At 38.7% G+C, this 24,842-nt stretch overlaps 1 protein-coding gene across 5 annotated transcripts in view; it reads left to right on the top strand.

Moving 5' to 3' along the window:
* LOC124594786 (transmembrane channel-like protein 5) overlaps nucleotides 1-24,842 on the top strand; it is a 279,471-nt gene that overhangs the window by 188,024 nt on the left and 66,605 nt on the right. For all 5 annotated transcript variants that reach the window (XM_047133199.1, XM_047133201.1, XM_047133200.1 and 2 more), the window contains exons 10-11: nucleotides 1,176-1,408; nucleotides 13,266-13,386. In XM_047133199.1, the coding sequence (XP_046989155.1) occupies nucleotides 1,176-1,408; nucleotides 13,266-13,386 (354 nt within the window). The remainder of the gene's footprint in view (nucleotides 1-1,175; nucleotides 1,409-13,265; nucleotides 13,387-24,842) is intronic.

The raw sequence follows: 24,842 nt of genomic DNA, 5'->3' as shown, positions 1-24,842 counted from the left end.
AAGTTGTTTATTTTTTTTTTTTTATTTTTTTTTTTTTTTTTGCTGAGTGACACATTTTCTAATTTTCTTTTAATTCCATAACTATAAACAAAGTTTGTTTTCTAACTTTAATATCAGCTGAAGATTCTGAAAAATATTAGAAATCTTCAAATGCAGTAACTAATTTTATTTCAGAATTTGAAGATGTGTTTTTAGACTATTGTCTCGGTAACAGTAAACTCTTGCCTAAAAGAAAGGATGTGTTGATAGGGCACATTCCGAGGCACCAAGCACTTCTTAATTTGGTATTGAAGGAGAATGTGGGGTACAAAAATTATATAGGGAGTTGAAGAAGTGAATGCAGTAAACAAGTGCAAATGGGTGTGGGATGCAGTAGTTATTCTCAGATGAAGACACTTGCACTGGGTAGATGAGCATGGAGACTGCATCAGACCAGTCTTCAGACTGAAGACAAAAACACAACAGTAAATTCAGTTTTCTGCTTTGTACTTCATCCAAAATTTCACAATATTGTGCATAATGTGTATTATTTGGCCTACTGAGACAACTGGTGAGTAAAGGAATTTGAATCACTGGAATGGATGGGGTGCCATCCTTGGTGCAGCTAACACGAAACAGTTTCGGTCTAAGTTGCCATAGTGTGTGTGTGTTATCAAGAGATTTTGTTTGGCTGCTTCAGTATCTAGCTGATTCTGTTCCAGAATCAAGACTATCCATTCTTTAATAACTTTTCATTTTTTTTATTTTTGCAGCTTGTGATTAATTTAGATCATTAATATTTATTGGTGCTGATTTATGTTTTTATCAAGTTTATCTTATAACAATCCAGTAAAGGATTTGATAACTGTAATCACAAATACATATTTCTTTGTGCTGCATTATACATGTGCTATATTTTCCTTTCTCAATTTCTTGCACTGTACCTTTATTCCCTTTCCTCTGTAAAAGTAAAAGAAAATGAATTTTTAGACTATTAAGAAACTAACTGCATAAATATTTCTTGTTTTTCTATTATGGTCTTCAGTTTGCCTTATAGCCTCCTTTAGTTGTCATTGTTTGTGTGTCATTCTGAGTCTCATTTACTACTTATGAATGGGCCTTAATACTTTCTGTTGTGGCTTTCTCATTTTAATTCTATGTTATTTACTTGTATTACACATGTATTTTGAACATAGGAACTTCTTGCTGAGGATTACAAGGAGTTAAAGAAACACAACTGGAAATCGTGGTTGAAAATCATTTTAGTACGTCTTGTGGTAAATTTATCAGCAGCCACTATTTTTATTGGAACTGGAGCAGCCATATGGCTAGTGCTCGAAAAGAAACCACTTGATTGGAACTATATGTTGCCCCTGATTATTACAGTTATCATGGTGGTAGCACCATGGCTCTTGTCCATTCTCTTAAGGTAAGCAAAACACTGTCTAGATTAGAAGAAAAGAGATTAAATAAGATAATTATGACCATGTAAAATAGATACAAATTCTTAGAGTAAACATAGACACTTATTATGTCTGAACAAATAAATGAGATTTGAAAATAAATTTTCTGCTCTTTAAGTCACATAAACAAATGGGCGAACAGAGCAGCAGAAGGGATAGAAGAAGAAAGACGAATTATACGTATCAGTCATTAGTGTTGTATTTTTAGTGTGTTTGTTGGTCCATTACTGGTATGTTTTCTGTATTAACCATATCTCATTGTCTTTATTGAACGTATTTCATTATCTTTATTGAGTTAAACATGTGGGCAGCCACTGTTTCATGTTTCCTCATTGTACACCTGCCATTGCTTTTCATCCTTTGTATGTATATAATCCACTGTTTTACATACTGCACCTCGGCTTATCATAACATTTTATTTGTCTTTTTCTGATATATTCTCATTTCATGTACACCATATGAGTCATTTCTACTTATTTATTTCTCATAAAATGCATTCGTTTGCTATTTTCTTATATCATTTATTCCTAGCTTGTCATTTTTATTTTGTCCTTATTTCCCAGGACTATCATTTTACATATTGCTTTAACTTGGTCACCTATCTCCATCAGAGGTGGAAAAACCATTGTTTTCAGGGACTGGGTAGGAACTGCTCACTTATTGGAATGAACTCATTTTTTTCCACAACTCACCACTCACCATTCACATTAGTGAAATAAATGAAAGGAAGAAGCATTGCTGTTTTGTTCAGTGTCAATGTTCCAGTATTTTTTCCCTATTTTTATCCTTTTTTGAAAGAATGTAGAAAGAGGATTAATAATTTACCATTATATATCTTCTATTCACAAAAAGCATTAATTCTGTCATCAGTAAAATAGAAATATTGTCAAAAATTCTGAATATTTTTATCAAATTTGGATATTAGAAAAATAAAACTCATTCTTGTTACTTGTTTGTAATTTTTTTGAAAACAAAAATAATAGAAACTGCAATATAACTGAAGTGTACTTTGTAGTTCTTGAAGTTATATACAGCTTGCATTTACTTTTAACATGACTATATAGATGTCTAAGAAGAAGGCATAATCAAATTTGAAAAAGTTTAGTCAAAGTAAAATAAAACAATAGAAAATCCAGGGTGAAATAATGACAATATTATGAAGAGGCTAGATTGCTCCTCACTATATGGTGGAGATGTTGAGTTGCAGACAGGCAATAAAAGAAAAAAACCTACTAAACTAGCCACCCATGGCCATGCATCTGTAGTGACAAGCAGTCCCTCTTGAAATATCTCACTGAGGCCTTCACAGACTGCAGTTACCCTCCCAGCCTTGTATAGAGACAGATCTCCTGTGCGTCTCTCTTCAGTCACATAACATCTCCCAAGTCCCATCATTTGGCCACATAGGAGCATTTACTTCATGACTCAGTACCATCCAAGTCTGTAGCAACTGAGTTACATTCCCTACCAGGGTTTCAACTAACACTCTTTGTGCCCTGAAATGAGAAATGTCCTACCAAGTACGCTTCCCATCCTTACCACAGTGGTATTCCACCACCCACTGAACTTGCACAATATCCCTGTCTATCCGTACTCCACACTTTTTCCCAACCCCTTGTCTCAGGCTCATATCCCTTTAATAGACCTAGATACAATACCTGTCCCATACATCATCCCATTACGACCTACTCCATCCTGGTCACAAGCATCACCTATCCCATTGAAGGCAGGGCTGCAAAAGCAGTTATGTGGACTACAAGCTAAGCTGCAATGACTGTGCTGCATTCTATGTGGGCATGACCACCAACAAGTTGTCTGTCTGCATGAATGGTCACTGATATAAACTGTGGCCAAGAAACAGATGGACCACCCACTTGCTGAGCACGTTGTCCACCACAGTGTTCGTAACTTCGATGATTGCTTCACAGAATGTGACATCTGGACCCTTCCTACCAGCATACGATTTTCTGAACTGCACAGGTGCAAACTCTCCCTGCAGTACATCCTACCTTCCTGTAACACACCTAGCCTCATTAGCCACTGCCCTTCACCCACCCATCCCCTTTCAGTAACACACGTAGCCTCATCAGTCACTGTCCTTCATCCGTCCATCCCCTTCCTTGTTCCCACTCCAGCACTACACAGCCTTCTATTCCACCAACATACCGACAGTATTTAACTTCTATTCTTCTCCCCTTTTCTGCTCCCCCCCCCCCCCCCCCCCCCATGCCCTCCATTAACCTCCAAGTAGCATCTAGCTGTCCTGCCCTCTCCCCATCTCGTACCTGTATCCTCCTGCTAGAAGCACTTTACCATCCCCCACCCCACCCTGATATCCCTCCCCATCTCTACCCCAGCCTCCTCTTTAACCCCCGTCACCAAGATTACTTCTCTCATTATGCACAGTTGCTCACAGTGTGGCCTTGGCAAATAGAGACAGTAGTCATGTGTTTACAAGTTGTGTTTGTGTGAGTGTGTGTTTTGTCTACTTCAGAAGAAGGCATTTGGCTGATAGCTTACTTGTTTAACAGTCTTTTTGTTGTGCCTGTCTACTGCTCAACATCTCCACTATATGGCGAGTGGCAATTTAGTTGAAGTAAATCAGTTTTTTTTTGTGGTGCATGTGTGTTCTCCTTTTGAAATGATATGCTCACAGGGCGCCCTCGTAGCTGGGGTACTAAATCTTTTCAGGATCAACTGGTGAAGTGTTGAGTACAGCATTTGTCTAAATTCACATAAGGAATCACTAGTTCAAGACAAATATGCCTCAGATTAATATTTGTCTAGTTCAACAATCACTGCCGCTCCCATGTTGAAGCTATCTTGGAACTGGCTGATGGAATCAATGAACTCGTCCCAAATTAAAGACTTCCCACCCATTATGGTGCTAAATGGTCGGCTATTAATCTCTTTGCTTAATTTTCTTGCTTTTTGTCAAGTTCGTTTAATTAATGCAACAAGTTTGCCTAAAGAAAATCATACCATTTAAAAAAATTAAATTTAAAAAAAAAACTTAACCTCATCAACAGTTTTCTGTACTGACTTTTGTATTTCACTTACACAGTGAGATTTAAATAATGTGCAAACACTTTGAGATGTGGAAGGTTCAAAACTATGGCAGCTGATTTCATACTGAAAGTGGTTTTAAACTTAATATTATGCTTGGCGATAAGGGCCTTTATGCAATTTGAAATCTTTTCTGCACTGTCTCTTTCTTCAGATTGCAATCACTCTATAAGTTATGACTGTAATTCAATCTTCTCATCTGTAAAATTTGCTGTTAGTGCATAGAAACTACTATTATTTGTAGTTTTCCACCCACCATCTTTACAATAATGAAGTAATTTTTAATCTTAACTAACAACTGGGTATTAGAGCACTTAATAATATTTTTCAAATTTGTAAATTATGATTAGGGAAAAAATGTTTTAGCTTTTTTAATGTTATGCCATTATTTTATTTTGTGGGCTTAGTTTCATAACATTGACAAATTTATTTATGGGTTGTTGCAAACAAGACATTTCCAGGGGCAGATGTGGACTCTGACCACAGTCTATTCGATATGAACTGTAGATTAAAACTGAAGAAACTGCAATAAGGTGGGAATTTAAGGAGATGGGACCTGGATAAACTGACTAAACCAGAGGTTGTACAGGGTTTCAGGGAGAGCATAAGGGAACAATTGACCGGAATGGGGGAAAGAAATACAGTAGAAGAAGAATGGGTAGCTTTGAGGGATGAAATAGTGAAGGCAGCAGAGGATCAAATAGATAAAAAGACGAGGGCTAATAGAAACCCATGGATAACAGAAGAAATATTGAATTTAATCGATGAAAGGAGAAAATATAAAAATGCAGTAAATGAAGCAGGTAAAAAGGAATACAAATGTCTCAAAAATGAGATCGACAGGCTAAGCAGGGATGGCTAGAGGACAAATGTAAGGATGTAGAGGCTTATCTCACTAGGGGTAAGATAGATACTGCCTACAGGAAAATTAGAGAGACCTTTGGAGAAAGGAGAACCACTTGCATGAATATCAAGACCTCAGATGGAAACCCAGTTCTAAGCAAAGAAGGGAAAGCAGAAAGGTGGAAGGAGTATATAGAGGGTCTATACAAGGGCGATGTACTTGAGGACAATATTATGGAAATGGAAGAGGATGTAGATGAAGATGAAATGAGAGATATGATACTGCGAGAAGAGTTTGACAGAGCACTGAAAGATCTAAGTCGAAACAAGGCCCCCGGAGTAGACAACATTCCATTAGAACTACTGACAGCCTTGGGAGAGCCAGTCCTGACAAAACTCTACCATCTGGTGGGCAAGATGTATGAGACAGGCGAAATACCCTCAGACTTCAAGAAGAATATAATAATTCCAATCCCAAAGAAAGCAGGTGTTGACAGATGTGAAAATTACTGAACTATCAGTTTAATAAGTCACAGATGCAAAATACTAACGTAAATTCTTTACAGGCGAATGGAAAAACTGATAGAAGCCGACCTCGGGGCAGATCAGTTTGGATTCCGTAGAAATGTTGGAACATGTGTGGCAATACTGACCTTACGACTTATCTTAGAAGAAGGATTAAGGAAAGGCAAACCTACGTTTCTAGCATTTGTAAACTTAGAGAAAGCTTTTGACAATGTTGATTGGAATACTCTCTTTCAAATTCTGAAGGTGGCGGGGATAAAATACAGAGAGCGAAAGGCTATTTACAATTTGTACAGGAAGCAGTCGAGAGGTATGAAAGGGAAGCAGTGGTTGGGAAGGGAGTGAGACAGGGTTGTAGCCTATCCCCGATGTTATTCAATCTGTATATTGAGCAAGCAGTAAAGGAAACAAAAGAAAAGTTTGGAGTAGGTATTAAAATCCAGGGAGAAGAAATAAAAACTTTGAGGTTCACCAATGACATTGTAATTCTGTCAGAGACAGCAAAGAACTTGGAAGAGCAGTTGAATGGAATGGACAGCGTCTTGAAAGGAGGGTATAAGATGAACATCAACAAAAGCAAAACAAGGATAATGGAATGTAGTCGAATTAAGTTGTGTGATGCTGAGGGAATTAGATTAGGGAATGAGACACTTAACGTAGTAAAGGAGTTTTGCTATTTGGGGAGCAAAATAACTGATGATGGTCGAAGTAGAGAGGATAATAAAATGTCGACTGGCAATGGCAAGAAAAGTGTTTCTGAAGAAGAAAAATTTGTTAACATCGAGTAGAGATTTAAATGTCAGGTAGTTGTTTCTGAAAATATTTGTATGGAGTGTAGCCATGTATGGAAGTGAAACGTGGACAATAGATAGTTTAGACAAGAAGAGAATAAAAGCTTTTGAAATGTGGTGCTACAGAAGAGTGCTGAAGATTAGATGGGTAGATCACATAACTAATGAGGAGGTATTGAATAGAATTGGGGAGAAGAGGAGTTTGTGGCACAACTTGACTAGAAGAAGGGATCGGTTGGTAGGACATGTTGTGGGACATCGAGGGATCACCAATTTATCATTGGAGGGCAGCATGGAGGGTAAATATCGTAGAGGGAGACCAAGAGATGAATACACTAACCAGATTTAGAAGGATGTAGGCTGCAGTAGGTACTGGGAGGTGAAGAAGCTTGGACAGGATAGAGTAGCATGGAGAGCTGTATCAAGCCAGTCTCAGGACTGAGGACCACAACAACAACAACAACAACAACAACAGCAACAAGCAAACAAAAACGGGTTGGAGGTGAGGGGATCACAAAAGAAAATAGATCTGGAGACGTTCAGAAACTAAATGACAATATCAGGTGTGATACAGATTGAGATTCACTTTGATGTCCCAGAAGCAGAACTTCAGCTGACGTGGAAGCAGACATTGGTAAGGATAATTTGTGAGAAATGATTTCTACAGAAGACTCATCGGTTTATTGTGATCTTGATCGGCTTCCTGACCTGCACTGTTTCAGACAGACTGCTGGATCCTTGGACTTTAGACATCTCTTCAGGTTTCATAAGTAGCCAGAATTACAGGAAGTTATCTGCTGACAGTAATGGCATTTTCCCTTTTATAACCAGTTTGGTAAAATGGTAACATATAATGCTTGAAGCTCTTCTTGGTGAAGGCAATGTGATTGGCTAATGTCCTGCAGCATTAAAAATACATTATATGGAAAATTAAAATACTTACTATTAGATGCACTTTTTAAATACAGGGTTATTGCAAATGATTGAAGCGATTTCACAGCTGTACAATAACTTTATTATTTGAGATATTTTCTCAATGCTTTGCACACACATACAAAAACTCAAAAAGTTTTTTTAGGCATTCACAAATCTTCGATATGTGCCCCTTTAGTGATTTGGCAGACATCAAGCTGATAATCAAGTTCCTCCCACACTCGGCGCAGCATGTCCCCATCAATGAGTTCGAAAGCATCGTTGATGCGAGATGCGAGCTCGTAGTTCTGGCATGTTTCTTGGTAGAGGAGGTTTAAATACTGAATCTTTCACATAATCCCACAGAAAGAAATCACATGGGGTTAAGTCAGGAGAGCGTGGAGGCCATGACATGAATTGCTGATCATGATCTCCACCACGACCGATCCATCGGTTTTCCAATCTCCTGTTTAAGAAATGCCAAACATCATGATGGAAGTGTGGTGGAGCACCATCCTGTTGAAAGATGAAGTCGGCGCTGTCGGTCTCCAGTTGTGGCATGAGCCAATTTTCCAGTATGTCCAGATACACGTGTCCTGTAACTTTTTTTTCGCAGAAGAAAAAGGGGCCGTAAACTTTAAACTGTGAGATTGCACAAAACACGTTAATTTTTGGTGAATTGCGAATTTACTGCACGAATGCGTGAGGATTCTCTACCGCCCAGATTTGCACATTGTGTCTGTTCACTTCACCATTAAGAAAAAATGTTGTTTCATCAGTGAAAACAAGTTTCGCACTGAACGCATCCTCTTCCATGAGCTGTTGCAACCGCGCTGAAAATTCAAAGCATTTGACTTTGTCATCGGATGTCAGGGTTTGTAGCAATTTTAAATGGTAAGGCTTCCGCTTTAGGCTTTTCCGTAAGATTTTCCAAACTGTCGGCTGTGGTACGTTCAGCTCCCTGCTTGCTTTATTCGTCGACTTCCGCGGGCTACACGTGAAACTTGCCCGCACACGTTCAACCGTTTCTTCGCTCACTGCAGGCCGACCCATTGATTTCCCCTTACAGAGGCATCCAGAAGCTTGAAACTGCGCATACCATCGCCGAATGGAGTTAGCAGTTGGTGAATCTTTGTTGAACTTCGTCCTGAAGTGTCGTTGCACTGTTATGACTGACTGATGTGAGTGCATTTCAAGCACGACACACGCTTTCTCGGCTCCTGTCGCCATTTTGTCTCACTGCGCTCTCAAGCGCTCTGGCGGCAGAAACCTGAAGTGCGGCTTCAGCCGAACAAAACTTTAAGTTTTTCTACGTATCTGAAGTGTGTCGTGACCATATGTCAAAGAATGGAGCTACAGTGAATTTATGAAATCGCTTCAATCATTTGTAATAGCCCTGTACTAAAGCCTACAAATGAGAGCAGATGTACATGCAATGTATTCTGTATCCTGTACATGCTTTAAAATGAAAAGTTTAATAAGGTTATATTACATACAGTTAATGAACATTATCTGTGCCGAGTTGAATTCAAATAGAGAACGCAGAGTCAAAAAGTAATCAGGTCAAACTGTGAGTATGAATTAGTGAGTGAGCGAAGAGCACTGCAAGCAGAATCAGTGAAAGCCCGAAGAGGGGTGGGGTGGGGGGGGGGGGGGGGGGGGTGGCTCACGAGTTGCCATGTGATCCTCTCCATGCTGAGTCAAGAGTTGTAATACAGCTGTTTGCTGAGAGTGACCTCACCTGTTCTTGCAAGTCAATTCCTTGCAGTTTGTTTGCTCCCAAGTGAGGTACTGAGTCCACCTGCATGCAACTTGGGAGACTTTCTTGCTGTATTGATCTATGCTATAGTGACTAATTCAGCATGTTGTGTGGAATGCTGTTGTAGCAGGCTATGTTAGACTATTCTGCTCACTGACATCATTGGAAAGACATCTCAGATCGAAAGAACTAACACTCTTTCTTTCTGAGTCACCAATCCCTCACTCTGTCGAAGACTCTAGCTCTTTGAATCGATTCATGAGCAGATCACCCATCTCTACTTTCCACTGCATGTCTAGTTCTTGTCCGTGATCTTGACTGCCTGTAGGTAGTGGTCCAGGAGCATCACAGTACCCATGAAGGCTCTAGAGATATCTCTAGAAAGTATGGTTAAGTAGACTCCAGTGACAACATGATAGGCTCAGAAAGTTGAGATGAAACATATATTTGTGAAACCATCTGGTATCTGGCATAATTGTACTATGTGGCTGGATACCAGATGGCAAGTCAATATCTGACAGAGACCAGATTTTCAGTAAATTGTGAACATTTCATTAAATCAGCTTCATGTAATTCACTTGTAGTTACTCTAAACACAAATAAAATAGCAGTGTTTCTAAATCGAAATACCATTTATTATTCATTTTAACAGAAATTAAGTTAGTATTCTTGTTGAACTGGAGGCAAATTATAGTGAATGAAGATCAATTTCTGTGCATTAAGAGATAAGTGATTTTGCTTGTCTTCAGAAACAAGGCCAGCTTTTACAAAAGTCTTTCAATATACACTGTTGCAAAGCACTGAAAGATAAATTCTGATAAACTTTCTCAAATTTGTCACATTAACTGACCACCAAATATCAGAGTCATGAATATGATAGATTCAAACTGTCTTTAATAATAGTCTAGATTGCTTGTGATTGTGTGTATTTCTTGACCATCACACTGACTATAATTATTTTCATTTTGCTACATCATTAAAACGATCCCAAAACATGTCATGAAGTTAAAGAGTCACAGTTGACTCAGTCTCACCTCAAGAAAGGTAGCAATCAGCTGATTTGAACTTTTACGTAAGGAGGTGAAACGAATTTGGAATTCAGCTTACAATGAGGCTCTCATGGCTGGAAATTTGGGGGGGGGGGGGGGTTTGGGTCTTTAGGTTGTTTCATCCTCATCTAAATAAGTATTTAATGCCACAACAAAAATGGGTCAAATGGCTCTGAGCACTATGGGACTTAACATGTATGGTCATCAGTCCCCTAATGCCACAACATGTAGTATTACTTTGGACGTGCAGAAGAGATCGGAACTTATTTTTTGGTACTTCTTCAGACAGCTCCATAAGCCTAATGCAGCGCTCTATCAGACACCAGTGATGAGACAATAAAGTATTAAGTGTATTGTGAGCAGCCACATAGCCTGTTTTCATTCCAAACAGGTACTCTGCCATATAAAAGGTAGATGGGTGGTTGGTTGTTTCGGGGAAGGAGACCAGACGGCAAAGTCATCGGTCTCATCGGATTAGGGAAGGACGGGGAAGGAAGTCGGCCGTGCCCTTTGAAAGGAACCATCCCGGCATTTGCCTGGAGCGATTTAGGGAAATCACGGAAAACTAAATCAGGATGGCCGGACGCGGGATTGAACCGTCGTCCTCCCGAATGCGAGTCCAGTGTCTAACCACTGCGCCACCTCGCTCGGTATATAAAAGGTAGAATTCCACCTCATGCTGATAACTCACACCAAGTGAAGCTATGGTAAATTTAACTCTGTTTGAATCGCCTATAGTTTTTCTTGAGCTAAACTCAAATAACTGAAGTGCATTATGAGGCGTCTACCAGTAATGATAATATCTGCTACTTCAGGCTGGAGATTTAGACTCACTTCTCTCTGCTGGCCTGTGGCTTGCATAAGGTCATAATAGGACATCTTCATTACACTTTTACAAAATTAGCTGCAAATAGTTTGTGTGTTGTTGTTTTTGCAAAGGTTCATGAGAAGCCTGTTTTGGCATTGGCATCAAGTGTTCGTCTAGATGGAGTGAAGTCTATAAAACATCTTGGAATGTAATTTCTTTTATTTACTATGTTGTCAGTATAGCTTATGTATTTACTTTCTACAGGTATTTCATGTTATTTTTTGACAGTTGTTGGGGGGGGGGGGGGAAAGGGAGGGGGGGAAGGAGGGGGGGGGGGGGGAGGTTGCTTTGGTGATAGAAAATCTACCAACACAAAAACAGATGGAGGACCTGATGATGGCAAACTTTACAGAAGATATCACATATATTAGCATTACAACATTGTAAAGATGTAAGATGTTAAAGCATATTGTAAAGCTTAAAACATAATATACAATAATCAGCAGTTGTTAATAGTAACAAAAATATCACAAAATTCACTGTTGGATATCCAAGCTGTTTTTACAATTATTGCACTCATTGCCCTGTCAGAAAATTCTATGGATGTCCCCTGTACGCTCTCAGGCTGCATGCAACAGATTGTCAATCTTTCAGTACCGCAGTCACACAGTGGCGAAAATACTATATTCCAATTACAAAACACATCACCACACCTGTTGTTGTTGGTCCTGATCCACTTAAAGGTTGACCATGTCTTATGTTGCAGTTCAAAGTTGGCTGGAGAAGTTATGTACAGAATTTCTCAGATTGCTGCCACTCATTTATTGTGTTGAAATTAGTGGTGATCAGGTTCATAGCTGTTCATACAGGGGGCATTCCTTTCTATGTCATTGATATACATACTTCTTCATAATTTTCGGTTTTGAAGAACCTTGTTGGACACTCTGGTGACTGCAGTGGATCTGTATATTGCAGGAATTAAGATATAGCTTAGAGCTGGTAGACAGTGGGCTGGTGCAAATCTTACTGTGCTCAAGATGGGTGGTTCAGTTGCAGTTCATCCAATGTTATATGTGAGAAATTTAGTCATAATGAAGCACCAAAGCATGGCAGTGATGGATTCCCACTAAGTACTGCAAAGTTCTTGCATAGCTTTATACCTCGTTTTGAGTTTTGTAGCAAGTTACTTAGGTATCATCTAAAGGATAAATTGGATACAATTGTGATGCAGTAGCCTGTCACCAAAATTTACAGAGAGTTCTCTATTAGCCATGCAATTATTTAAATGAAAACATGCCACTTGCACCTTGTTCCCACCGTGATGTAGTCTTCTGTTGCAGCGGTGCTGTGATCGTCCTCTGCAGATCGTTATTGGTTTTTCTTTCCTTCTAGTTTTATCTTTGTTGAGAAAATATCTGGACATACTTGAAACTATTTGACTTACAACACTTTTATGAAAACTAGACTCATTTATTAATAAGATAGGACTTTTAACAGATATTATCAGAACGAAGTGTTGAACACTAATCATCTAAAATATCCTTTTTAACCCAAGTAATCCTTTCAAGGAATTGTTATTCTTGTGGAGCTTTTGGATTTCAGAGATGTGTTGGCCAGCAGCAGCCAGAGACGTTGGTCGTGTGTGTGTGTGTGTGTGTGTGGGGGGGGGGGGGGGGGGGAGATGCACTTGTGTAAATGTATGTGTGCTTTCTAATTTAGAAGAAGGACTTTGGCCAAAAGTTAAAATGTATATCAATTATTTTATTGTGCCTGTCTGTGACTCAATGTCTCCTCTACATAGTAAATAGCAGTGTACCCTGTTCATAATGTTGTTGTTATTCCATCCTGGACTTTCCATTGTTTGATTAAAAATAATATGTGTGATTAAGATAGATTAATTTATTCTCAGAATAAGAGCAAATAGCTGCTTTTGTTGGTTTCATAAGTTAACTCTCTGTACTGCAGCTGACTTTGTTCACATGATAATTTTCCTGCATCGGGCATATCATATATAATGATTTTGGTAATTTATTAATGGGTTTATTTTTTTTTCTTTTTTTGCACTTGCAGGCTTGAAGATTATGAGAGTCCACGAATAGCACTTTATGTTAATCTGGTAAGAGTTTTTCTTCTTGAAATTGTTGCTATCATGGCTATTGTGGTCTACTGGTTCCATCCATCCAATTCTCAGGTTAGTAGAAAATATTGTATTAATAGTAAATGATCTGTATATTCATCTGGTCCACTTTCAAAGTTAGAGGCTCCTTCTTCTGGCAGAAGGGTTGAAAGGGAAGGAAGAGGGATAAAGGAGGACTGGCCAGGTTTAGGAAATGAGGAGAGTTCAGAAAAGCTGTTCAGATGTCCAGGTCAGGGAACACTTACTGGGTGGCATGAGAAGGAAAGACTGTTAAGGACTGCCCCAGTCTGGCCCATGGTCTTGAGCAACTTTTCCAGACTTTCCCCATTTCCTAAACCTCACCAGTCCTGTTTCTTCATCCCTCTTTCGTCCCTCTTTCTGCCCTTCAGCCTTTGTGCCAGAAGAGGAGGCCACTGGCTCCAAAGCTTGCACATTTCTTTAACCCTTATATGTGTTTTCCCCTACCACCACTTGGTGAATAAACTACTTTTACTTAGTACTATTAAAACAGGGTATGTAATGGACAGGAAATTAAAACTAGAAAAGTTTGGATAAAAGTGCTAGTCAATAATAATAAACTCAGTATAGCTGACTCTAATTACAAATAAGTGACACAGTAAGTTATCAGAAAGAGCACAGATGTGTGGAGATTGTTCCTTCATCACATGCTGCAACCATAGATTTTTCATTGGGATGCAAAGACCTAGATGACGAAGAAACAAAAGAAATCAAAAAGTCTGTTGCATCCACGAATGTGAACTGAAGCCCAACAGTGTGCTAGTAAAGAATGAGTGGAATTATTTGAAGTTTAATGTAGGAAAGCTTTGTGTAGGTCTGGCTTCCCTTGGCCTATTTAGTAAAATCTCTTTGGTCCTGGAAAGCAAAGATTTAATGTTTTATGTTGCTGCGCTGGTGTCACCTAATTCTTTTTTTGTATCTAAAAATGAATGCAACCAATTAATAAGATTTTGTGGTTGCTTAAGTATGCCAACTGAAACATAAGCATAAAAAGAGTTTAATTATATGTAATGATGAATTTGTTGCTATCCCATACATAAAGCAGCATTTTAATAACATTTTGCCTTTTGTACCATATCCATGGTAGCCTTCTGCATCACGTATTTCTTCTCACTGTGGAGAACTTAAAAAACATGGTAGTCAGTAAATGCCAGATTCGGGAATGCAGTATATGTAGTATTTCTGTTGAAATAAGCAGTTGTCTCACGGTTCATCAGAAGGGCATCCAACTAATAGTAGTATATATCTGCATTTAAGGTTTAGTTTGAAGAAAGCAGTCACTAATGGATCACTCCTTCATGTTTAACTATACATTGAGAAAAACATCTCATAAATGTTATCTGTATTTTTCTATGAAGCATGGACTTTTGAGAAGCATTCAGAAAGTCCAGCATAATTTGATTTGCTTGAAGAGAATCTCTTTCTCATTGGCAGTGATAGTGTAGTGCAGAATTTAAAATAACCGATGTTAGCCATAATTTGTTAGTCAGTGCATCTGATGACTACTTCTTCAACTTTCTTTGCAAGTTTGTCAATAGTCTTCCTCCAGTGTTATTGTTTGCTAAATCTAATGTTGTGACCTCCTTTTATTTGCATTCATTCTGCAATGTTCCTATCCTCCACTTTGCAAGGCAACAGACCCCTTACATCACTCTCAATCTCTTTACAAATTTGTTTCAGAGAGATGAACACAGCAGTGCAAAGAGTGTAAGATAAATTTTGACCATATTGATAGGCTATTATTGTAAAAGAAACGGTCCATTGATATTTCAGCTGTTATGAATAACAATGATGGAAATTCCCAAGTGGAGCAATATGTAAAATAAGGGAAAGGCAGCCACTCATGTACAGCAGATTAATACATGGAAAACAGTAACACATAACTGAAAACAGCATTTCAAGCAATAGTGCGCGCGCCCATACACACACACACACACACACACACACACACACACACTGATGGCCACAGATAAGTTTATTTAAATGTCTTGAAACCAATAGGTATTGTCATATTTTACAGTTCATTATTGTTCCAGTCACGAGTCAACATTCTACTGAGAAATTAGGAACTATGAACTAACACCTCATACATGCAATTACTTGCTTTGGTAGAATCTCTGATACCACAGTGCTAACTGAATCTAAACATTAAGCACATTAGGACTTTATAAGAAACATGTGTACTTTTGTGTATGATGCAGAGGCCATCACAACATTTTGAATGCAAAAATCAAAAATGCATCTATGTGTTGTACTCTGAAGAAGAGGATGAGATCCAATGCTGAGTTACAGTGCTCAACTTAATGCTTATGTATCAGTCCATTACTGATTGGCATCTCAGTATGGTACTAATTTTCTGTGTGGATAATTAACAGATTGCATTTCCAATGTGTTAGATGTGTTACTACGTATTGTCAGTAACTATGGAGAGACCATTTAGAGTGTAAATGCAGTGCAGTTTTCTGTTTGTGCTAAAGTTTATTTTAATGAGAATAAAGAAACCTGTTTCACTTCAATAGCATAAATGGTGTGGTGATATTGAATTTTCATCACCAATATTTATTCAATGAGGGGAGGAGATGTGGTGCCCTAAAGCTCTTGATACCCACATTTTGTGTCCATTATCATCAGCAATGTCACATTTCTCAATCCTCCCTTCTCCTCCCCACCTCCTTCCTGCATGAGTCATTGTTAACAGATCTGAAAGTGAACCAAGGATATGGACACAATGTCTGCTTATCAAGAGCTCTGGGGCACGTCGTCTCACCCTCATATTGACCACTGGCGAACACCTTTCCAATCAGTCAACTGAACTATCTTGGATTTCATACACTCTGTTGAACCCACAGCATAGTATACCTCATTATAAGACATAATAAAAATGATAGTTCCCAAACTAGCTGCAATAAAGTAATATATTTAATATTTTACATGACAGGCCTGTTTTGGCTTAATTGCCATTATCAAGTGACCAGCGAAAATAACATTGGTAAGATTATCTACACATAATCATGGCTGTTTTATGTCTACATTTGTGTTGGTAGTCAAACTGGCATAAGCTGATCTGTGACAGTTGAAGTGGGTTGGTCACAATGGCTTCATGTGCCTATACCCACAGTCATGTAATTCACTTCTGTAAACATCTCTGTGGCAATGCCCCAGTAGTTGGTTGGTGGTTGATTTTGGAGGGGACCAAACAGTGAGGTCATTGGTCCCATCGGATTAGGGAAGGATGGGTAAAGGAGATGGCCAGGCCCTCTCAAAGGAACAATCCCAGCATTTGTTTGAAGTGATTTAGGGAAATAATGGAAAACCTAAATCAGAATGGCCACATACAGTTTTGAATCTTTGTCCTCCTGAATGTGCGTCCAGTGTGCTAACATATGCACCACCTCGCTCGGTAATGCCTCAGTGTTGTCCCAACTCTGTAGATGGGTACTACTGTCACCTGTACCCATTTGCATCTAGTAGTTGAAAGCTGGCAACAGCGCTACTAACTGCCAGGGATATTCTTACACCAACTGGACTATAGTTGGAAGTGGCAATGATATTGCATCTATTGAAAATTTTCTTTGTCAAGTCATAGGAACTAAAATTTATTTTCTAGTTACAAAACATAAAAAATACATTTTTGACAGATATTTTGATTTCTTTATTATGTTGATAAAGTATACCCAGCTTACCACAGATGATGTTATATTTTGTTGTTTTTATTTTCTTCTGAGATTTTTGTCCATGGTCTGTGTATTTTTGTTTTTGATATAACTATAACTTTTCTTATTCTACTATGTCAGTAAATCAGAGATTACAAGCAAACAATACAATTGCAGTAAAATTGGACAAAGGAAATTGTACCATTATAATTAGCCACAATGGTTACATAAATGAAGCTATGACCTCTTTCAAAATTAACATCATCACAGAACTACCACATAACCCAACAAACAAATATATTGCACAACTAAAGAAAAATATTAGAAATTGCAGTGTGACACTGATGGAATGTGAAAAGAAAGCACTTATCATTATGAACCCACATATGCCAATGTCACATGCTCAACCAAAGATACATAAATTATCGACTCCAATGTGTCCAATTGGGTTGGACATTTTCTTGGCATTGTATTTCGGATTTATGACACAGTAAATCTAACCACAGAAAATACAGTGTCCAGAAAAGGGCTCCCTGATTTCAAAATTAAATATCTCGAAAACAAAGGTCGATAGAGGAATGCAGTAAACGGTATGTTTATTGTGAAAGGTGTAAGAAGTTTATACAGCAGTTTGAAATAATAGTTACAAAAGCTGCTAACAGATGGTGCTGTATGCTGTACAGCTCATATCAGCATACATAAGTGAAATAATCGTATGAAAACAATCTTTGCAAACAATCACATCACAATGTTTTCAAAATGTTCACCATTGGCACTACAGAGGTGGCGCAAATGAAGAATGAAATTCGCCATCACATTTCGTAGTGACTCAACCGAAATGGATTCACGTGCCACAGAGGTCGCTGATTCAAGTTCGTCCAGCGTGGCGGGATGCTTCGGGTAGACCATGTCTTTCACTGTGCCCCACAAAAAAAAGTCACAGGAGTCAAATCCAGCGAATATGGAGGCCAATCCATGCCTGCACCAGTAAATTTGGGATATTCCAAAGCAATTACTCGATTCCCTAAGTATTCCTCAAGAAAGCGAAACACTTGTTCGGTCCAATGTGGTCGGGCTCCATCTTGCATAAACCATTCAGTACCTGGTCGATCCTCTAACGCTTGCTGTGTGGCGACAAATTGTTCCAAAATTGCAACGTAACGTGCACCAGTGACTGTTTCTCGAATGAAAAAAGGGCCAATAATGCCTCTGCTGCATACTGCAGCCCACACAGTAACTTTAGGAGAATACAGGGGTTTCGCTTCACACCAATATGGCTTTTCGGAACCCCAAAATCGCCAGTTCTGCTTATTCACGTATCCATTCAGGTGGAAGTGTGCTTCATCTGTAAACCAGATGCAGCCAACATCAAATCCTTCACTATCAATCATTGTGAGCATCTGATTAGCAAAGGCAACCCTTTGTTGCGCAGCTCGTACGGGTATGGCCTGGTGCGTTTGAATTTTGAATGGAAACATGTGTAGGCTCTTTGTCAGTATTTTCTGCGTGCTGGAACGTTTCAAACCAGTCTCGGATGCAATTCTATGTACGGATGACATTGGATTTCGCTGAATAATTCCAGAAACTGTGGCAATATTTTCAGGCGTAACTGTGGTTTGCTTGCGGCCAACATGCCCCACTAGATCATCAGTTACGCTGCCTGTTCATTGAAACATTAAATCGTGCTTGAAAACTTAGCCTTGTTGCTGTAGGACTCTCTTCTAACCTGTGGTACTCTAGCACCAGAAAAACGCGTTGTTCAATGGAGTACATGGTTTTAATCTCTTCCTTCTGTACGCTAACCTCCTTTCACGTTTCAGTAGTGGAACTTATCGCTCTTGGCTTCGGATCACTATTTATACTAGGCAATACGTATGGCAATTACAGTGCCATCTGTTAGCAGTTTTTGTAACTATTATTTCAAACTGCTGTATAAACTTCTTACAGCTTTCACAATAAACATACCGTTTACTGCATTCCTCTATCGATCTTTGTTTTCGAGATATTTAATTTTGAAATCAGGGAGTCCTTTTCTGGACACCCTGTGTATCACATAAATAAAGCCCTAGAAGAACTATATAATGAATATTCGATGTTATTCATGTGAGGACTAGGGTATACACTAAAATACAACTCACACATAAAGTTGATGAAGTATTTCGATTCTGCTCAGTTTTGTAGAGCATACCCAATTTCTTTTTTCCATCCAGTGATCGTAATAGGCCTGGTTGGAACACTTATGTCTATGATGATTTTTAAAACTATAGTGAATGCACAATGTGGAATTAATGTGTATTCTACAAACACTAGACATACTATTTGGAAAGGCATACTATTCTTGAAAGGAGCCATTCTGTATAATTATTTGTATTATAAATAGTCTCATTTGTGGGACCTGAGGCTGAAAAAATATGTAATAAAAATGTAGTATGTATCCTATTCGTATTTCAAAATGACCAAAAACATTTAAAATGCAAAGTTTGTAGACTCCTAACAATACTCATTGATAAAAAATTGGTCCTGCCATATTGTAGATCTGTCAAAAAGACTGAATTCAGCAACCTTTTTCTTGCACATAATTGCATCTCCTACGCATAAGGATGCAGTCAAAGCTGCTTCTTTCAGGTATTTACATCTGGTGTTGTTTTATGTCAACATTTTTTGGAGTAATCAGATACCGGCAAAAACAAAAATGTTACCCAGAAGAAAGTAATTTTATACTACCACTCATTAATTTCAATACACCCAATAAATGATATCTTGTTCTCTGAGGATAAGGTATATATCGTGCGTACGGTTGAGGAAGCAAAGGAATAGTACAACAGTTGTACACATGTCATGATTTTTGTTTGTGGTCATCAAGATACCATAGTATCCAACAAACAGTGTTGTGTACGTCTATGTTATATACCTATCTGATATGTCTGTTTACCTATTTGCCGACGGATGCCGCATATGGTGCACGTGTGTTGTTCCCTGTAGTGTTGTGATGTCCACAGTGAATTGCAAGCATTGCTATGATACATAACATGTGGTTACTGCACATCAGTTCCTTCGTGACAGTGAAGCGTGCACATCGCTAGTATGGCTCCATGAGTGAAGATATCCATAGAAAAAATTGCTGCAATTGTAGCACTTGGCCAAGTAGGTTTATTTATTTGCCAAATTGTGAAACAGTGTAGTGTGTCTACAGGGGGAATGCAATACACCCTTCACCACCAGAAGACAACAGGTAGCAATAAGGACATACCATGATGAGGACAACCTCGTAAATCAACTAAAAGTGATGATAAATATATCAAAATTACCAGTAAGAGAAATAGATTCAGAACAGCCCCTCAAATTCGTGCAGAATTGGTAGAAGTGAATACAACAACAATATCTGTTGAAACAGTAAAAAGGAGATTGACTGAAGCCTGCTTGAAAGGATGTGTCCCAGCACGAAAACCCCTTCTAAGGCCCATAAATAAACAGAAGAGACTTGAATGGGCTAGAAAACATTGTAATTGGACATTGGGAGAGTGGATGAAGGTGTTATTCACAGTTGAATCGAAGTTCGAGATTTTTTTGAACCAGAAGGAGAATATTTGTTTGCCAATTTGTAGGGGAAAGGGTAGCCCAGCAGTGTGTTCTACATATAGTTAAACACGGTGGAGGGTCTATTATGGGGATGTTTTGTCGGAGATAGAGTTGGTGACATTGTGAAAATAGAAGGATGTATGTATCAGAAGCAGTACCACCGCATGCTTCAGTATCATGCAATATGAAGTGGATTGAACTTTATAGGGAAAGGGTTCACCTTACAACAGGATAATGAACCAAAACATCGTTCGGCATACTGTACGAACCACATTGCAACAAAGGAAATACAGAAAGTACTGAATGATATGGTATGGTCGTCCCAAAGCCCAGATTGTAAACCCATTGAAATGGTCTGGGATGAAGTGGACAGACATATCATGGAAGTTAATATATCCAGCCAGAAACATCTCTGGAATATTGTTAAGGATGGGTGGAATCATATAGATTCACAATACCTACAAAAACTGATTGACCACATTCCTCGAGTTTGTGAGGCAGTCATTAAATCCAGAGGAGGATACTTTGATGAAAGTAAAATATAATGATCGTATTATATATGTGGAAGTTAATATAATTATATTTTGTGAGAAATAACATTTGAGTTATGTTGTAATCTGAAATACCAAGGTGCATTGAAATTAATGAGCGGTAGTGTACATGTGACGAAAGGTTAAGCGAGTTTCACATGGGTGCTGCTTTCTAAATCCATGCCATTGTGGACACAAGCTTTTCTGTCTCAAGGAATTTTATTAGATTTCAACTCAACACATTTTCAAGAATTCTGCAGCAAAACATTTTTAAGGATTTTCATCTGTAATTTAGCTGGTCCATTCTTTTACCAATCTTATATACAAGAGTCACTTGCACCATTTTCCAATCGATTGGAACTTTACACTGCGCAAGAGATTTGTGATAAATGCAAGCTAAGTATGGGGCCAGTGCTGTGTAGTACACACTGTAAAACCACATTCGGATTCCATCCAGACATGGTGGCTTACTTGATTTCAACTTTTTCAGCTACTGCTTTACACCAGATGCCTTTTGTTATGTCCTCCATACAGGAGTCTGTGTGAAGGTCAGATGACATTATGTTGATACAGTCCTCCTGCATGAATGATTTCTTAAACATAAAATTTAAAACTTCGACTTTCCATTTGCTGTCTTGTACACTGATCAATGAGTGATTGGATAGAAGCCTTCAACCCGCTTAGCGATTTTAGATATGACATGAATTTTTTTTGGGTTTTTTAAGATCTTGTGCTAAAGTATCATGGTGGGAGTTGTATGTTTCATGCATCAATATTTTTACAGACTCAAAAATTTCTACTAACTTCTGCTTATCGGCATTTGTGCATTCTTTTTTGAACCAACAGTGCAACAGTCGCTGCTTCCTCAGACTTTTCCCAATTTTGTTATTAAACCACGATGGGTCTTTACATCCTTAATCGACTTACTTAGCACATACTTCTCTAGAGTGTGATCTACAGTCAGTTTAAACTTTGCCCATAATTCCTCTATATTCATCGTACGGGAACTAAATGATACCCATTCATTTTTAATTTGGGAATCTAATAAGTGCTTATCTGCTCTTTCTAGAAAAAATACTCCTCTAGTCTTCTTAATGGATTTATTAACTTCAGTAACCTTTATAGCTATGATGATATCATGGTCACTAATCCATGTTTCTGTACTGAACACTCTGGATAGTCATGCCAGTTTGTAGTTATTAGGTCTAAAATATTTCATTGGATGTGGGCTATCAAACTAGCTGCTCGAAGACATGTTTTCAAAAAGCATGTTCAAAATTACTACACAAGACAATATGCCCATACCACCTGCAAGTAATCCATAGATGCCGCATGCTATACTCAGTAGGTTGAAGTCGCCTCCAAGAATTACTGCCTGCTTTTGGTATTTTTGGGCTACTGAATGTAGACTTTACTTGAATCATTCTAAAACTGTCACAATGCAATTGGTTGGCTGATAAAAGCATCGAAAACTGACTTGAGTTCACCCAAGCCTGTTACTTGCATCCAGACGACTTCACAGTTAGACGTAGTTTGGACTTCAGTAGACACTATATTTCTGTCAACTCCCCCACCTGTGACATCTAATCCATCCTTTTGATATAAGTTCCATTACTTGCTAAATATTTTATAGCTTTCTACTTTGGTTTTCAGTCAGCTCCCAGTCCTCGGAATAATTTGAGTGCACAACTTTCCTGAAACCCAGTAAATTCAGGAACTTTGTTATGAATAGTTCAACAATTTACTGTTACAATTTGACAGTGGAAGTGTCTTTACTTTGCATGCAGTCTGTTTTTGCTCCCTGCATATTGACTAGCATGCACTCATCGGAGGACCTCAAACTACTGTCTAGCCTACAGAACCCCCATGTGCACTCTAAAAGCACTCTGATACCCAAGTATCTACTTCCTTTGGTAGTGCACCCCTGACCTATCCATCAGACTTCATCCTTGTGCAAAGAGAAGTAAAATATTTCACTCTATCATCCATTATTAAAAGCCTTGCTCATGTCTTGAGCAATTTGAAAGAATACCTGTTGTGCAAGTCATTTTACTGAATTTGTGGATTTTATTTTAATGAGCATGCCCATATTAATTTTTAATATTGGTCTGCCTCATTATTATTTGCATAAATATTAACTTTTACGTTCTGTTGTAGTATATACCTTATTAATTTTGTCCTTTAATTTTGTTACTGTGATGTCTCATTAACATATTTGTTAATATAAATTAGCAATAAAATCTATGCTTTGCTTAAAGTCTTACCTAGTCACGGGTGATACACAGCATATTGTATTACTTTGTCCTTGTTTAAACTTGTTTGGAAAAATTGCTCAAATACTGCAATATGGGCAATATTCATAATTAATTATTAGTATAAAATAACTGTTTAAAGATTTACAATTTGGTCTGCTCCCTGCATCCATGGAGTACAGTACATGTGGATTTCATGAGCTAGTTCTTGGAAACCATATGTCTTTCCAACGTGTGTGCACTATTAAATTTCTTGTATATCATACAGATGAGATTTACTGCATCTGCAACTGTGGCCAGAGCCCTTATGAAAATACACTACTGGCCATTAAAGTTGCTACACCACGAAGATGACGTGCTACATATGAAAAATTTAACCGACAGGAAGAAGATGCTGTGATATGCAAATGATTAGCTTTTCAGAGCATTCACACAAGGTTGGCGCCAATGGCGACACCTACAACATGCTGACATGAGGAACATTTCCAACCGACTTCTCATAAACAAACAGCAGTTGACCGGCATTGCCTGGTGAAATGTTGTTGTGATGCCTCGTGTGAGGAGGAGAAATGCGTACCATCACGTTTCCGACTTTGATAAAGGTCGGATTGTAGCGATTGCGGTTTATTGTATCATGACATTGTTGCTCACGTTGGTCAAGATCCAATGACCGTTTGCAGAATATGGAATCAGTGAGTTTAGGAGGGCAATACGGAATGCCCTTATGGATCCCAACGGCCTCGTATCACTAGCGGTCGAGATGACAGGCATCTTATCCGCATGGCTGTAACGGATCGTGCAGCCACGTCTCAATCCCTGAGTCAACAGATGGGGACGTTAGCAAGACAAGAACCATCTGCACGAACAGTTTGATGATGTTTGCAGCAGCATGGACTATCAGCTCGGAGACCATGGCTGCGGTTACCGTTGACATTGCATCACAGACAGGAGCGCCTGCGATGGTGTACTCAACGACGAACCTGGGTGCACGAATGGCGAAACGTGTTTTTTTTTTTTTTTTTAAATGAATCCAGGTTCCGTTTACAGCATCACGATGGTTGCATCCGTGTTTGGCGACATAGCGGTGAACGCACATTGGAAGCATACATTCGTTCGTCATCGCCATACTGACATATCACCCGGCGTGATGGTATGGGGTGCCATTGGTTACATGTCTCGGTCACCTCTTCTTCCCATTGATGGCACTTTGAACAGTGGATGTTACATTCCAGATGTTTTACGACCTGTGGCTCTACCCTTCATTCGATCCCTGCGAAACCCTACATTTCAGCAGGGTAATGCACGACCGCATGTTGCAGGTCCTGTACGGGCCTTTCTGAGTACAGTAAATGTTCGACTGCTGCCCTGGCCAGCACGTTCTCCAGATCTCTCACCAATTGAAAACGTGTGCTCAATGGTGGCCAAGCAACTGGCTCGTCACAATATGCCAGTCACTACTCTAGATGAATTGTGTTATC

This window comes from Schistocerca americana, chromosome 2, assembly GCF_021461395.2.
Source record: "Schistocerca americana isolate TAMUIC-IGC-003095 chromosome 2, iqSchAmer2.1, whole genome shotgun sequence".
In the NCBI taxonomy this organism is placed as follows: Eukaryota; Metazoa; Arthropoda; class Insecta; order Orthoptera; family Acrididae; genus Schistocerca; species Schistocerca americana.
Note: the sequence above shows the minus strand (reverse complement) of the source record. Positions and strands in the feature narration are given on the sequence as shown.